The following is a 16,530-nucleotide window of genomic DNA, read 5'->3' on the forward strand; positions in this document are numbered from 1 at the left end:
CCAAAGATCAAAGAAAGATTTACCTGAGATCAAAGAAAGAACTCAGGTCAATCAGATTTATTTCCCCTTTATAGATCCATGCTAGCTAATACAAATCACTTTCTTGTCCACATTATGTTTGGAAGTGGCTCCTACGAGAATTTGCTCCCTGACCTCCCTGGGGCTGAGATGACACTGGTCAGTCTGTAGTTTCTTGGATCATCCTTCTTGCTCTTTCAAAGAAAGGAGTGTAATTTGTTTTTTTCAGTACCTGGAATGTAGAGAGTCACTCACAGGAGTTGGACTTCTCACTTTAATGTGGCACAGAGTGGGCTTCACTGATTTTCTCTAATGCATAGAATGAACAGGAAAAGAAACTTCAGTTTTTCAGCATCTTTTTAGATGCTTAATAGTTCTGGAAATTTATCCTCCTTGTGAAAAAAAACCCATTTGTGGTTACAGAGATAGTGGTACTTGGTTACTGCTCCTCCTTGCACACGAAACAAGCAGTTCTGTGGTCTGGCTTATCACTTAGGCCTCAGGGAGACAATCTCTTACCCTGTTTGATGACACAAATATGTTGTGCTTTATGACAGACTTGTTTTTTACCTACAGCATTCATAATTTGTATTAGACATATACTCTAAATAGACATTGTGAAAAAGGCTTGTTGTGTGTGTGGCTCTATGCAGATATTTACTATATACAATAATGCTAGGTAGAAAAGTTATGCTGTATTGACATTTGAATAATATAGTAAATGTAGTTTTTAGCATTAAGTTTTAGTAATAAAAGAATTGTGTGTAAGATATTTTCTTTAGCTCAAGAAGAAAAAAAAAAAAAAAAAAGGGAGAGGCCCAGAGGTGTTTCTCAACAGAGATAACAGTTACAACAAGAAGAAGAGAACCCACCCTTAGGACTTTCAGAAGACAAGATGCATATCTCCCTGCATCCACAGAAGCCACCTGGTCAACCCAGACTGAATCCACACGAACCACCTGGTCAAGCCCAACTCCTGGACGCTCAGGATTAGAAGGGGGACTCTGGGCAAACGGGTCTGTCTTAAGATAAAGATTACATAATTTTGAAATTTTGGTCTTCAAAAAGGGGACATTCCTCCCGAAGGAGGCCCTTCTCCTTCACAGCCTTTGTCTGAGAGGGAGGGGGGACGGTAGACCCGGGCTACCTTCTTTGCTCTTATTGTCTCATTATTTGTCCTGTCTCTGAAAACTTTTTAAACTTTTATTATTGTATTAACTTTTTTGTAACCAATTTTTATTCTTTATTAAATTTTCATAAATTTCAAGAAGTGAGTTATTAGCGTTTATCACAGACATATACTGTAATCTCAATCTGTTTGACTAAAAATACTCTGGTTTTTACTTAGACCAGAGCACAGCAGGTAAAACTTCCTAGTAGTTTTGTAGAAGCAATTTTCTAGCCTTGGCTTTGCACAGAAGTGAAAAAGCACACTTTTCTCACTGATGGAGAGTGAGAAACTTTGCAATTTCCTTTTTATAATTTTGTAAAGGAAAATATTCTGAGAAAGAATCTCTTCTGAAACAGTCAAAATAGAATGAAAGATGGCTGTCTAGAAACAAAGTGGCCAAGCAAGGTCACACATGAAAATACTCATGTCCGTATGCAGGAAATTAAAGAAGAAGAACAGAAGTAATGCAGAAAGGGTGAACTTGAGTCAGTGGATGTGAGAGACCTGTGGAGGTTTTCCTCAGGGCCAGAATGCATAGCAGAGAGAACAGAAAAGAAACAATCTTCATTAGTGGTTTAATTGTTTTAATTTGGACAAAGAGGGCACTTTGGAAATTAATCCACTGAATGTTCTCACAGACTGCACTCGATTTTACTTGTGAAATGATCTTGGATCAAGGAAGCTGAGTTGCTTTTGGATGAAATGAAACTGGAAACTGTGATCCTGCTGGTGTGGGACTGTGGGATTCCAGCAGAGCTGTTCCAAACTAAAACTCCAAGAACATACCCGTGTGAGTTTCAGGCCTGCAGACCTTCCTGCCTGGCCCCACTCCTGTTGCACTGCACTGCTTGTGGGTGTGGGCACAGCAAATCCTTACGGGACAGTTCAGAGAACAGCACTGGAAAAGGCTGTGCCATTGTGGAATGGGCTGTTGCAAAAAAGAGACAGGTTGACTACTGTAATTCGGAAAGGTGTGGGCACAGAGTTCTTAGGATACAGTACAGGAGGTAAAAATGGGTCTGTAAGAAAATAGAAGTCTGTTTTGGCAAGTAATTCCCACAGTGAAGCTTAGAAGATGTATGACAATGCAATTAGCTGGTACAAGCTGAAGGATAATAGTCTTATTCTTAAATACAGCTTGTATTATTCTTTTTATTTTAATTATCTCTGAATGTGTACTATATGAACAAGTTTTAAAAATTAAGAAGCAGTGGAAGTCTTCCACAAGAAACAAACAAACAAAAAAACCCACCTAAACTGTGAATAAGTGAAGCATTTATATGGATTATTATTAATAGAAGGTGCAGGGGAAGTAAACATCCTAAGGTGTTAAAGGAGTAGCTGAAAAACTGAGCAGGAGAATCCTTCCCAAGGAGTTAGCTTGGAAACTCTTCTCAGTCATTCAAGTGAAAGCCATCTGAAATGAATATACAAATATACACTGAAAAAATGATTGCACTTCTAAGAATTAAATCATGTAACAAAACAAATCTTGTCATATACAGTGTTTGGTTTGTTTGTTTGTTTTAGCTGTTAGATTTTTCCTGTTAGGTTTTAGTGATGCTGTTTGATTGGTAGTACGAAGTTCTGTCAGAAGTAAGCAATCTTGACTGTGAGAAATCTCTTACCATATTATTGCCAATATCAAGAGGAATAACATCTCTAAGGAATGATTTTTTTTTGTAATTTTATGTTTATTATGAGTTCGTTTCCTTGATTGGTTTCAGCAGCAGTGTGGCAGGGAATGTGAAGGGCTGACATGTTAAGGACAAGAAGGCATTATGCACATTTGTGCCCTAGAAAAATTGCATATATTTGTATATAGCCTCAGAGCCACTCACTTTGTTGTCATTGTATCTACAAACATGGATATCTATTAAGAGCCTTTATTCTTGTAAAGAGACTTGTATTTTGCTCCTATTTGAGTGTAGTGAACGTTTCTACAAGACATAGAACAGCTTGGGTTAACACTGATGTTCCCTATTTCGGAGGGTGTTGGGGAGGATGACCCCCAGAGGCCCTTTCCAGCCCAAATTATTACTTGTTTCTATTCAAAAATAAAAGGAAGAGATTGAAAGCAATTCCTAGAAATATGTTCCTGTTTTAAGATATCCTTGTATGCTCTTTTAGTAACTCATTTTTACTTATGTTATTTTCAGATCATTCATTAGTTCGTGTTTGCTTAAATGCACAGCATAGGGAAGAGCAAAAATACATGTAAAGGGTTTGAGAGGTAAAGATAGAAATGTAGCTTGGCACTTGTATAGACAAATCTCCAAGAGTTAAACCAAGCACACTTTTCTCATCCTCTGTGAAAATTTTCACAAGATTAGGTACCCTGACTTCAAAGTCAGTGCCTGTGCTGTGTATTTTGTCTCCTTGTCCTTAATTTTTTGGGCGCCTCATAACAGACAAAATTTTGGGGTTTTTTTCTGGTGTCTTTTCATCTTTTCAAGTTTTGTTCGTGTGTCATGTGTTTCATGTTTTTAATCCATTAATGCCTTTGTTTTAAATACATAAGTGTTAATTTATGTTTTTCCTGACTGCTCCTAACTTCTTGGATTGCAGGAAAGCTGTTGAAACTGCAAAAAGATGGCTAAAAGGAAGGTTATTTGAATTACCTCTTCCAGGCAATCATCAGTTAGATTATAAGTAAGAAAATTGCCTAAGGGGGAAAGTATTGTAAAATTTTGGCTTAATGCTTTTCTTCTGAGTGATCACATTAAGATTATTTCATTGCTCTAATCAAAGATTAATTGAATAACATGAATAAGTAGCTTATAGCTTGTGGATTTATGTGACTGTCTCTTTTCTACTGTGTCATGCAGCTGAAGTGATAAGCAGAGGCCTCCAGATAAATGCATTGCTTCCCCTTCCCATAGCAACAGGCAGGAAGGGACTTGGGGTAAACTTCTTTAGAAGATTCCTTTGCATGCTGTCATGCTAAGGTCTAAAATAACCTCTTGTGAACAGCACCATGAATATTTGACTAAGATGCTCAAGCTTGGTATTTTTGCCTTGTAAGAGCCTCTCTGCCTTTGAGCCAGCTGAAGCTAAACATAGCTGTAGGGCTAAATAAGCTTTTACAGGGCAGATGGAACAAAACATCATTGTTTTGGGTAACTTTTGTTAACTTGTGCTACTTCTCTCAGTGCTTCTTTGGGCTCAAAGTTGTCCTTTCTGATAAAATGTGAGTTGAGTTGGGAAACCTGATCTCTGAATTACAAAGCAGGTACGTGTATTTCTACAGTCAGGATGGGATGTTACTTGGGTGAGCCATAACTGAAGCTGCATGCTGTAGGATATTGTGTTTATCAAGCAACAGCAGTTTCTAGAAAGCACTAAATATTCTCAAATACCTGGTCAGGTTAATGTCAGAGCAGTTTAACAGTGACTGTTTGGAAGTGTCTGGCCACACTGTGTGCTTTTTCCTGGAGAAAATTCTCTTCCAAGGTTACCACTGAAAAAATACTGTTTATACTTTCTAGGTACTTTCTTTATAGAAACCTCAGAATGTAACAGTTGTTATTTAAAAGTGAAATATAAAATATTTATTGCCTGTTAGGGAAATACATGCTGTTGATTACATTGCATCAGTCTGTCGTCTTCATCTCTGAGGAAGGATATCCCTGAAGTTACAGCACAGAGTATTTCTTTAACCTCTGTTTCCTCAAAAGTCCATGTAGGACATGGTTCACAGTGCAAGGAAGTGGAAGAATTAAGAGGGGAAGCTGTAATTAATTTCTACAAGATACGAGAGTTCTGATCACTACAACTTGATGTCTTGGTTCACTGTATAGTCAATTCATTCCCAAATCTAGGACGTGTACTTTTTAAGGGTGTAAACTGTCTGCTCACAGTACTGTCATCTGGTGGGTTTCAGATTGTGAGTTTAATTTGTGTTTTGAAAGCTGAACTTGATTTAAACCATTCTGTAAGAAATGTGATGGTCACAGCAGAGCACTGGGGTGGGTTAACCATGGCTGGCTGCCAAGTGCTCACTCTGCCTCCTCAACCAAATATGATTAGATGTGTTTGATACGTAAAACTGTTGTGTGCTCACACCTTTAGGGGTGTCCATTGAGAAAAGGCAGCCAGCAGTGAATTAAAACTCTTGACCTTCCAGAAAAAGGGGCCTAGGAAAGAGTTTTGCCCATCATGAACTAGGTAAAAGAGCACAGACCTCTATAAATTAGCTTTGACTTTGTGTATTGCAAGCCCATGGTAACACCTGGGAAGTCTTAGCTATAGAGGAACAGGCTTGAATATCTGGTTTCTTGAATGAAAAGCAATTTGTCTTGCTTTGCAGGTAGCAAGGTAACTGCTTACCTTCCACTCCAGAGATTGTAGTTTTGTTCTGGTTGTGAACTCCCACTGTGAAATTTTCCTGAAACCTCATCACAGAGGCATTAGAATGAAACAGTTCTGAGTCAGTGCAGTATTGCGTTGAAACTATGTGATTACCAAATATTTTTTCAAAGAATTTTAAAGGCCAAAATTAATTTCTAAAAGGAGTGGTTTGTAAAACACAGGAGTTAATCCAGTTAATGTCCTGTTAATATGGGTAAATCCAATAATTCAAATATCTGTTTGAGTTCATGGTAGTTACAGCTATTCCAGTTTCACTGCCTTCTCCTCTGTCCTCTTAATTCTAGTTTAATTCTCTGTCGTGGGGGTTACCATGCATGCCAAGTTTCATAGATGTTTTCTGTGATAAACGCCAATAACTCACTTCTTGAAATTTATGAAAATTTAATAAAGAATAAAAATTGGTTACAAAAAAGTTAATACAATAATAAAAGTTTAAAAAGTTTTCAGAGACAGGACAAATAATGAGACAATAAGAGCAAAGAAGGTAGCCCGGGTCTACCGTCCCCCCTCCCTCTCAGACAAAGGCTGTGAAGAAGGGCCTCCTTCGGGAGGAATGTCCCCTTTTTGAAGACCAAAATTTCAAAATTATGTAATCTTTATCTTAAGACAGACCCGTTTGCCCAGAGTCCCCCTTCTAATCCTGAGCGTCCAGGAGTTGGGCTTGACCAGGTGGTTCGTGTGGATTCAGTCTGGGTTGACCAGGTGGCTTCTGTGGATGCAGGGAGATATGCATCTTGTCTTCTGAAAGTCCTAAGGGTGGGTTCTCTTCTTCTTGTTGTAACTGTTATCTCTGTTGAGAAACACCTCTGGGCCTCTCCCTTTTTTTTTTTTTTTTTTTTTTTTTTCCTTCTTCTTGAGCTAAAGAAAATATCTTACACACAATTCTTTTATTACTAAAACTTAATGCTAAAAACTACATTTACTATATTATTCGAATGTCAATACAGCATAACTTTTCTACCTAGCATTATTGTATATAGTAAATATCTGCATAGAGCCACACACACAGCAAGCCTTTTTCACATTTTCTAATGGCAGCATTTAAGAACCAGCCATTTTAAGTAGAGCCATTTGCTCTATTTTGAAGATTACAGCACTGAACCAGTTTTAGCTTAGTGGTTTGCATATATGAATTGTTGTCCTCTTTGAAATGGATTGTACCATAAGAAGGAAATGGCTGAAATAAAAACAGACTATCTCTTTGTTTTCACAAATGGTTTTAATTATCCTGTGCAGCTTTCTGCAGTGGCTGCTCTTGCCAGGCTTTTGGAAATGAAGCAAAAGGCATATGATGTTCATGTATATTTTTCTTTTTTTTCCCCTCTTTGAGCATTTCTTAAAAGTTAGTAAAAGCTGACATCCTCCTATTTAGGAAGGAAATCCATTGGGAAGTTGTCTGAGTTTGTGGCAATGCCAATTTTATCCCCTTTGTCCTGCCTGCCACAGTTTTAGTCTAAGAACAGCTTGTGGTTGGGGAATTTCTGATGTACTACTGAAAGTGTGAAAAACTGTCAAATTACACTTGTCTTTCTTGGAATTGTTTATATTGCAGTTCTGTTTCCTTACATGTCTTTTTCCCATTATTTTATTCAGGATCAAATGCTACATGTGTGTAGAAGAAAGTCATGTGAACTATTTCTGCTGAGGTGCAGGTTTTACAAGCAGGCTTTTCATTGCAGAGACATGCTAATGACTGAATTCTTATAATTTTGCTGTAAGTTTCCAGTTTGGGAGGCCTGAAGACAGTTTAATTTGGACTGCAAGTAGTGTTGGAAGCATTTTTCTCTTCAGGCTGAAGTTGATAGACCAGTTTTTCTAACCTGTGGCATTTGCACAAGGAGCACTACCTGGTGATACCAGGTATTCAGGGAAAAGTTAAAGTGAGCATCACTGGTTGTCTGGCTACAACGTTTCCAGAGTTATTCTGCCTTTTATTGGGCGATGTCTTTGCTTTGGTGGGCAGGGTGAATGTTTCTCAACACTTCCAACTTGAAAACTTCAGACTCGGAATAGTTTTGCATGCTCAGTTCTCTCTTGAAGTGCTAGATGTTTGGGAACAAGAAGGAATCAGCACTGAGAATTACTGTTGCATAAATAATTGTTTCTAGAAAAAGTGTTTAAGGTTGATAATATGTAATTTCTTAGTCTTTCCGCTGTAATGTAAGATGTTTGTTACAATCATTTTTTGATGCCATTGTTGGATATCAATATAGTATCACACTTATTATCATTCATATTACATTGAGGTTGCAGGAAGTTAGTAAAACAAAACTCAGTATGAGACTTTAGCGGGCAAAGTGTCTCACTGTCTTTTACCTTGGAGAATGTGGTATTTATCTTTAAAACCTCACATTACTTATACCCTCTCACACATTTCATTAACTCATCTTCTCACTTGTGTACTCTCAGACACCAGAACATTTCCACATGTGAGGGTGGGCTAGCCAGTGTCTCTCTTATGCTTTGCAGAGGGTGGAACTAATGGTATGTCACTGTTTATTGTGCTTCAGGTTCCTGTTTGTGACAACAAACTACTTCACATACAGATATTTTATATCCTCTGGGAGTCAAGAGTTGTTTTTTTACTAGTCCTTTGCATCAGAATCTGGCTTACTTCAGCTTCCATAAATCTTCTATAGAGGCTAATGCTGCTTGTTTTTTTCCTTTTTTGGAATATCCATCTCTTTAAAGCTACAGTATGTTTTCCTGTTGGGCTGACAGGAAATGGAATGACATATGTGATGTGACATAACCCTGTTGGCACGCTCCTCTTTGAAGCACAGGCTGTTTTGCTGGTCACACATCTGTGCTGGAGTCTTATCAGAGTGAATGCAGCCTGGCCTTGACACAAACACTCCTCAGTTTTATTCCTGCAAGAAGTGCCCTTTGTTATCAATCAAAGCCATTTTAACTCCTGTTTAGCTGATTTATTCATGTTTTCATCCCTACTTTATTCATCTCAGTTTAGCATCTTCATTACATTCTCTACAGGTATGTTTGCTCATACAGATTCAGATAATCTCACTGGCAGAAGTAGACCTGTTGATTCTGAGAAGATGTAACTTCTGACTCTTGTTATACCATTGTCCTTGGAAAGGGTGCAGAAATAGTCATCTGTAAGGAGATGTAACAAGAAAGGGATTCCTGTGTTAAGCCAGTAGATCGTATATATTGTATACATGGATCAGATATGAAAAAAATAAAATACACAGATTTGAGACTGGATAGTAGATTAAGCTTCTACTTCAGTGTCAAGGATTTCTCGTTAGTAAGTCTACTATAGGGCCAGGGCAGAAGTTGGGCACCTCTTTTCATTTGTTTTGTGGTTTATATATCTTGCTTGGCCCTCCTTGCTGCCTCTGAAGGTCATGTCACTCGGTTTGCTTCCCAAACCGATTAAATTGTATTCCCCACAAATATATTTTTAGCCTGTGTATTGAATTGGCTCCAGTTTTATCTTTCAGTGGGGATCTCTCCTGTTGCTCTCGGAGCAGCTGCGTGGATGTTGGCTTGTACCTGGATAACCTGAGCATGGAGGCTGTGCCTATGCCGATTCTGAGGGCAGGGGAGACAGGACACACAGCTCAGGAACCCAACCCACAGCCTGTTTTCAGACCCAGCCTGTATTTCACATTTGTTCAGAAGACAATTCGGGCATTTTAAATTCCAGCAAGTTGTGTTCTGGCACAGACTGCTTGGATTTTCCAGACTTCTTGGTGAATGGATGTAGTGCTGCTCACAAAGTAATCACCAAAGGAAGCCAAGCTGCATTCTCTGTTAAACCTCTCTGATCCATTCCTTGTATAAATATCTCTTGGTGCAAACCTCATAATTGCTTCCCTTTCCAGTGTGTACTCAGCTCTCTTATAATCTGTGTCTATTCTTTTCTCCCTGGTGGATTACTCAGCAGTTTCTTCCTTTCGGTCTTTTGACTCGTTTGAGCAAACCTGACCACGTCCCTAAAGCTTATTTTAGGGAGAAAAAAAGTGTAAACCACTAAAACCAGCTTTGTCAAACCACATTTTACTTTAAGGATGAAACTTGAACACTTTGAACTTCAACAGTTGAACTGCATATTTGCTAAGCATGTAAGTTGCCAAACTCCCTGTCTCTGCCTGGGCTCTCTGTGTAGTTACAGCTAACATTAAAGAGAAAAACCTTTGCCACAGTATACATGCCTTCAGTTAAAGAGAGGCTTCAGGGTTTGGGGGGAAGGAGAAGAAGTATTTCTATAATTTCTCATACACAAAAAAGTGCATATATTTATCACATGCCTGTTGGTAAGAGGGACATGTTACATTTTACATGCAGTTTTTCCAACAAAATTTTGTATATTTTATGCTTTTTCCAAAAGTGTGTATTCCTGTTACATAGTGAGGTTCTCAAAACCATTTTTAAAATTACTAGGTATATAAGAATTTTTTTCATTATGCAGGGTTTTTTCTCCATTATTGAAATTGCAAATGCACTTTGAATAGGAACACCTGCAAAGTGCAGCTTAACCTATTCTTAAAATTAATTACTTAACATAAGACTTAAAGCAGCCAACAATATGCAATTATTTCAGTATTTTTTGAGTTGTAAAGAGCATGCACCAACATATTTCCAAAGTTATGTGTGTATAATACAGCCACAGGGTTTCATTCTCACCTCAGTGTCTTCTGTTCTTTCAAATAAATACAAACCAAAATTACCTTCTTCAGTAAGCTGGGTCCTTACCAGATAAATGCCAGTGCTGAATAAATTCACCCAAGCTAAACTGGTGTGACACTGAAGGTCTCTCAGTCTGTTGATTGCATTTTTCTTCTGTCTATACTCCCTGATTTTGTGGGTTGAGGAGCTCCTCCCCAGCTCTTCCCTTCCTTTGCTTTAACCACGAAGCACTAAAAAGGGTGGGGAAAAAAGCAGCTTTCTCATGATTTCTTAGAAAAAGAACTGAGGATCCTCCTTTGCTGCCTTCCTTTTTCCCAGTGTCGCATTTGGGCTGCACTTTCCTCTTCTTCCACACCCCTTGCACTGTAAACTGAGGTGGAAATTTGTTGTCTTGGATGAAAATGCCCCAGCAGCACTGGGTCAGGCCTAAGGGGAGCTGCTGGGAAAGCACTGCAGGTGGGATTCAGAGAACAGGACCAAAAGGATGCATGGTCCAAGTTTCCTGCTGTGAGGCAGATTTATTTTAGCAGTGTTTGTTCAAACCTGTCTCAGTACCAACAATGGTGCATGCAATTATGAAGCTGACTATAATTTATCTAATAATTTACATATTGTGGTAGGATGTTACAGAACCCTTGGAGCAGGTATGCAGCCACCAAGGAAATTCAGACAACAATTTCAATGGTTTATTTTTAATGGCAAGAAGATGTTTTTTATCTGTTCAATTTTTTGTATGCCAAAGAATCTGTCTTGTTCATTTCTGAGAAAATCATACTTACCTGATCATTCTCTGAACATTCATTACACTGCTGCAGTCGTTCTGTCACAGCTCTCAAACCTTTCAGCTCAGGTTCCTAAATTTCAGATTCTGACAGTTTCTTGGAAGTGAGTTGCAGGATCTGGAAGAAAAGTGGCAATAGGAGTTTACTATAATTTAAAACAAAACAAAACCAGAACAACAAAACACAAACCAACCAAAAAAAACTCAAAACCCAACCCAAACCTCACCAAATCCCTAAATATCCATGAAGATGTTTAATTTTCTACTGCAGAAGAAAACCTGAACCTGCATTCTCAGGTTTGAAGTGACAGTTCCAACTTGTGAAAGTGCTTGTAGCATTCCACTGTATTTATAAAGACATTTGCTTTTCCCCTTCCTAAGTATCATATCTATAATAAAACTAGATGGAAGTACTTTAACAGTGATTGAGGAGTGTATGCTTTTTCATTTTGTGATTAGGCTTACAAGTAGCCCTAGGCTGATTTTTGAGTTGAAATCATCTGCAGCTTTTAAGAGAGTAATTTTTTACACACCAACAAAAACTGTTTGTTGTATGTGTTACATAAATAAAGAGGAGTAAAATGTTGAAAATTAGGTGTAAATAGACAGTAGCTGAATGTGTGGCTGACCGAGTTACTGCCTTTGCACTCTTTTGTTTCTTTCTAAGTCTAGTTTATTAATCACCATGGATTCTTCTTTGGCTAATCAATGTATTTTAGCTTTGTTTCCTAACACAATGAAGTGTATATAATTCCACCTACTCTCTTCCCATTTTTCTGTGTGTTGCACTAAAGACTTTCTAAATTACTCCATTCCGGCCAAAAACTAATGGAGATGGAGGTGGAGAAGTTGATAAAATTTCAATGAGTTGTGAAAAATCCAGATAAAGTATACATAGGCATGGTAGGGAGGGGACTTAAATTAGTGCCCAGCTGAGGGATAAGCTGCAGTGTGTTTTCCATGATTATTCCTTGCTGGAAGCTTGGAACGGAACCAGCTTTTCTGCTTGTGGAGCCTTTCTCAGCAGTCACTTAAGGGGAGTAGAAGAGGCACTTGGAGTCAAGGTATTAGAAAACATGGAAAGAGAGATAGGAATGAAGTGCAGGGCAGAAGTAAATTGTTGCTTCCTGCTTCTTCCTCTGAAACTCTGCTTTTCCTGGTGAATTCATGGAGCTTGCTGTAAGTGAACCGCTTCTAGATTTTAGCAAGAGTAAAATAAAATAAGACTATTCAGTTTCACTGTTCAAAAATCATTAGAAACTTTCTAGCAGCTGAGAGAACGAAAGAATGTGTAGTTCAATTTCTTTTTTAGAAGTTTTGGCAGGCAGTATATCCCTGGAATTTTCCTTTAGCTAGTTGTTGGTGAAGGCTGTGTCTCCCAACGTGCACATTTATACATCCAGATGTGTTAACTCAGCAGGTGTGTTTGCCAGACACTCATTTCAGACGTGGTTAAGCTGCTAGATTTTTCTCTGCATATTCTCAATGAAAATGATCAGTTGTTACTAAAACCATTTAAATGAGTGTATTTACTGTGTTAAGAAATGCAAGTTGGCTTAACACATGCTTCTGAATGAGTATTGTATAGTGTAGGTGCTCAGTGTGGGAGTTCAGGTGAGAGTGATCCCCCTCAGGGATCCCAGGCGTACTCTGCGCCGTGTCATTTCTCCAGGTGGGAACTGGCACCCACCAGTTTACTGTTTCCTCTTTTGTAAACACCAGTTCACTCTTTAGTAAATCCAATCTCCTTCAGACTATCCAGTGTGTCTGTGTTGGTCTAGATGTGATCTGATTGCTTTCAAACAGCTTAGAGGATACCCAGAGAGGTTGGTACAACCAGTCACAGGAGCAGAATTATGAATTGCCCTCTAAATCATTTAAATGTAGGCTTTTTAAATACTTACATTAAAATCTCTTTCACTCTAACATGATTTAATTTTGTGTGATTCACATCTGAAATTTAGTAACAGTACTGAACTCTACTAATAACACCAAATACTATTTGAGCAAGTCATTAGTGCCTTTTTTGGTGGTGTCCCATTTTGCATCAGCAAGGTGCAGGATGCAAGAATTACCCATTTCATGACTTTCAAATACCTGTGAGATTACAATTTCCACAGTCACTGTTGCAGACATTTGCTTCAAATCGCAGCCTCCAAAAAGAAAGTTGCCATATCGAGAGAGACCTGATCTCCTTGTGCAAATTGTGGTTTCCTTGGTGTGGCTGAGTATGTTTGGGGTTAGATAAACTGTTTGTGGTGTTATCAACTGTAAGTTCATAAATGCAGTCTTCTGACTCACAGATAGCAGCAGCCTAAACTAACACTTTCCTTTCTTGTTGGAAGTAATTTATGCAGAAAAGTGCTTGAGAGCTGGCGTGGGATGTTTGCTTTGCGCTGCAATCCCGTTTGGTGGCTGCCCAAAGTGGAGCCTCAGTGGGGGCTCAGGGCTGAGGAGCAGCTCTTTGGCCACAGCAGCTGAGCCCCGTGAGAAGGCACCCAGAGAGGTGCACAAATGGTTTGCAGTAGGTTCTGACCAGGGAGACGACGTGGAGGTGGCACTTAGGATGGAACCTGGCATGGCAGGGATGCAGTGAGTGGTCTGGAAGCAGGCTGTTCATTTTGCAGTGGAGTTCAGTTGGTAAGAGATGCTGAGGTGAAATGTGTTTTAAAAATTAATAGGTGACAGGGGTATCTGGGTATTTCCAGAGTGATCTCTGTGTTTAATGGAATAGTACACTATTTAATTTCTCTGGAAGCTCTATGATGCACATTGTCCACTTTGTCTGCTCCCCTCCCCGCCCCCCCCAAATACTGCAAGGAGGAACCTGTGCTGCCTTGGGCTGGGAGTATCAGACCAGCCTTGGTGTGTGTGTTGGGGTGTGCCAAAAAGGAAAGTTGTGCAGTAGCTGAAAGTTGTCTTGCTCTCTTTCAAAAGTGATGTATTTCCTTTTTTATTTAAGTGCTTTGTAGAGTTACAGCCCCTGTCTGTAGACTTGCTCTGACCAGGAAAGGGCAAAAAAGATACAAAACCAGGTTTATCTAAGTTTGAAATTCTCTTTTTAATTTAATAATTTATTTTCAGTCTTTTTGCTGTGCTTGTGGATTGTGGTGTTTTTTATTTTCTTAAAATCAAGTAGTACTTGATACAGAAAGATAAACTTATCCAGGATTTACGACACTAAGACAAGCAGATGTTTTAGACATAAGAGGTACAGCAGACACTGGAATTAGAAATCATTCACTCATAAATTAACAGATTGAAGTGACAAAATCAAAAGACCTTTTTTGCCTAGAACCTGAATAGTTACATATCATGTAATAGAAACTGAGCTCTTTTTAAAGGATTTTCTGTACTTTGGGGAAATGGAAAGACAAAATAAGGTATGGTGGGTTTGTTTGCACTAATGTATCCGCATGTCAGAAAACAGATGAATTTTTGAGTTTCTGAATATTGAAATGCTTGTGTTCTCTCTTCATGCAGATTCAAGATCCAGCCCATATTATGGCTGGCAGTGGGTCCAGATCAGGACCAGCCAGTGGGTTGTCCATGAAATCACAGCTTCAGATCACTGGTGAGCCTTCTGAAATTGTCTGTCTTTTCTGGCTAGAAATGTGACAGTGTTTTTCCACAATTAAGCAGAGTTTACTGTGTTGCATTTCAGGAAGTTTTACATTGTAAAACGCCAAAGAGAAGTCAAGATTGATGTCAGGCCATCATTATTTGGCAACTATTTTATTCTAGACTTAATCTAAAATGCATTTTGCAATTATACGTATTTGTGTAAAAGAAGAAAGAAAGGACTAATTCTTTTTGGGTGCTGTTAAGTAAATTGTAGAGGCAGTCCTCTTGGAAATGTAATAGTGCATTATGACGTTGCTTGCACTTACTGAAACTTGGCATAATATCAAATCTAACACTTTTTCCTGATACTGCTGTTGGTTAAAGTTGACTTACAGCTTCTCCCTTGTTACATGTTTCTGTGGCCACCATTGAAATGGATAAAAAAAAGGATAAAAATTTTAATAAAAGTGTTGGTGAGAATATCACTGTAATTGAACACCTCTGGATTGTTTTGAAATGAATTTACATTACAGGCTTTGCTTTTGGTAGTACCTCATCAATAGGGCAGCTGTTGAAACTTAATTACCAGGGTTTCCTCACTTTTGCTCTCTGGAAATTTAACTGAGGCATCAAAACTGAATGGGAGATCCAGGGTTGTGTGCAGGTCTGTTTAGAAACATCAAGAGTAAATTTTGCACCTTCAGTGCGAAAACCTGTGGGCATATGCAGTACTTTCAGAAAAGGCATATTGTGGGGATGAGAATTGTCAAAAATAGATAGGAAAGCTTCAGACTAGAAGGGAGGTTGGATGTCACTAAGTTAGGCTGTAGCTGTCCCTCTGAGGTCACAAGCTTGTGTTTCCTCAGTAGGTTGTGAGGCTGTAGAGAAATCTTGTCCCTGCAGGTTGATATTGGAGAGAAATTGGAAGAGGTTTTCACAGAGGTATCTGCTCCACACAGGGATGGAGAGCAAAGCCAGGGATTGAAGTGGTGACTGCTGTCCAAGCCTTTCCCCGTTAAAGACCTGAGACTCACACAAAGACAGTGAAGCTGAATAAATGCCTTAGTGTTTAGAATTGAGACAGCTGAGGTATTGAATTTCAGGTCTGAATTTCTGTAGATGTTCAGCCATGATCTGCAGCAAATCGTTGCTGGTGTTACCTCCCACCTGCCTTACCCTCAGTGCCCCATTCTGCTGCCCTCATTAGTTTTAAATGAATTTTCAGAGTGTCTGGGTAGGAACAAACCTTGAAAGTAGGTACAAATTTGGTGACTTTTGATGCTCCAAAGTAGGTCTTTGAGATAACTAGAGATGTTGAGGTATGAGGTGCTATAGCATAGAAGTACTGGAGACAAGAGGGGAAGGATGGGGAGCTGTTTGTGAAAATTAATTACTTAAATTCTGTGAGATGTCTGTAATACACAGGGAAAGAGTTTTCTTTGGGAGCAGTTCAGAACAGTTTTATACTAAGCTACTTCTCTAAATCTCTAAAGGAGCATAGACTATAAAGGGAATCTGGGGAGATTAGCCAGATGGGCCAGAATTAGTCATCTCTTTTTTAAGGATGTAGTGAGGCTGTGGTGGTTTTTGTTAGAACAGTGAATTCAGGGGCCAACTGGAAATTAAAATATTTTTGTATTCAGTACTGTTTTGTGAGTTCAGTGTTGCCAGTGAATCCAAGAACAGCTGGGACTCAAACATCAGGGTAGATCCACACTGTAAAAGAGGCAGCATGGCAGTGGTGTTTGGAAAGATGGAAATGCTGCAGTCAGTAACACTGAATGCTTAAAAAATACCCAAACACCAAAAAACCCCTCAGTCAACACCCAGCACAGCCCCTCCCCACCAAAATTAAAGCTCTAGAGCTTCAAGTCCTGTCCAGATTTGTTGTTGCTAGAAGAGGAGGTAGTTACTTTAACCCAGGGTTTGGATTCAGCTTTTGAGTAAGTTTGCTTAGCTACAGAGAACTTCA

The 16,530-nt window shown here is 38.9% G+C and overlaps 1 protein-coding gene across 3 annotated transcripts in view; it reads left to right on the forward strand.

The window, feature by feature from the left end:
* The window catches only part of ITCH (itchy E3 ubiquitin protein ligase), a 63,849-nt gene that overhangs the window by 12,520 nt on the left and 34,799 nt on the right, over positions 1-16,530 (forward strand). For all 3 annotated transcript variants that reach the window (XM_063404699.1, XM_063404700.1, XM_063404702.1), the window contains exon 2: positions 14,478-14,568. In XM_063404699.1, the coding sequence (XP_063260769.1) occupies positions 14,499-14,568 (70 nt within the window). In that variant the 5' untranslated portion in view covers positions 14,478-14,498. The remainder of the gene's footprint in view (positions 1-14,477; positions 14,569-16,530) is intronic.

This window comes from Prinia subflava, chromosome 8 (genome assembly GCF_021018805.1).
Source record: "Prinia subflava isolate CZ2003 ecotype Zambia chromosome 8, Cam_Psub_1.2, whole genome shotgun sequence".
NCBI classification, from domain to species: Eukaryota; Metazoa; Chordata; class Aves; order Passeriformes; family Cisticolidae; genus Prinia; species Prinia subflava.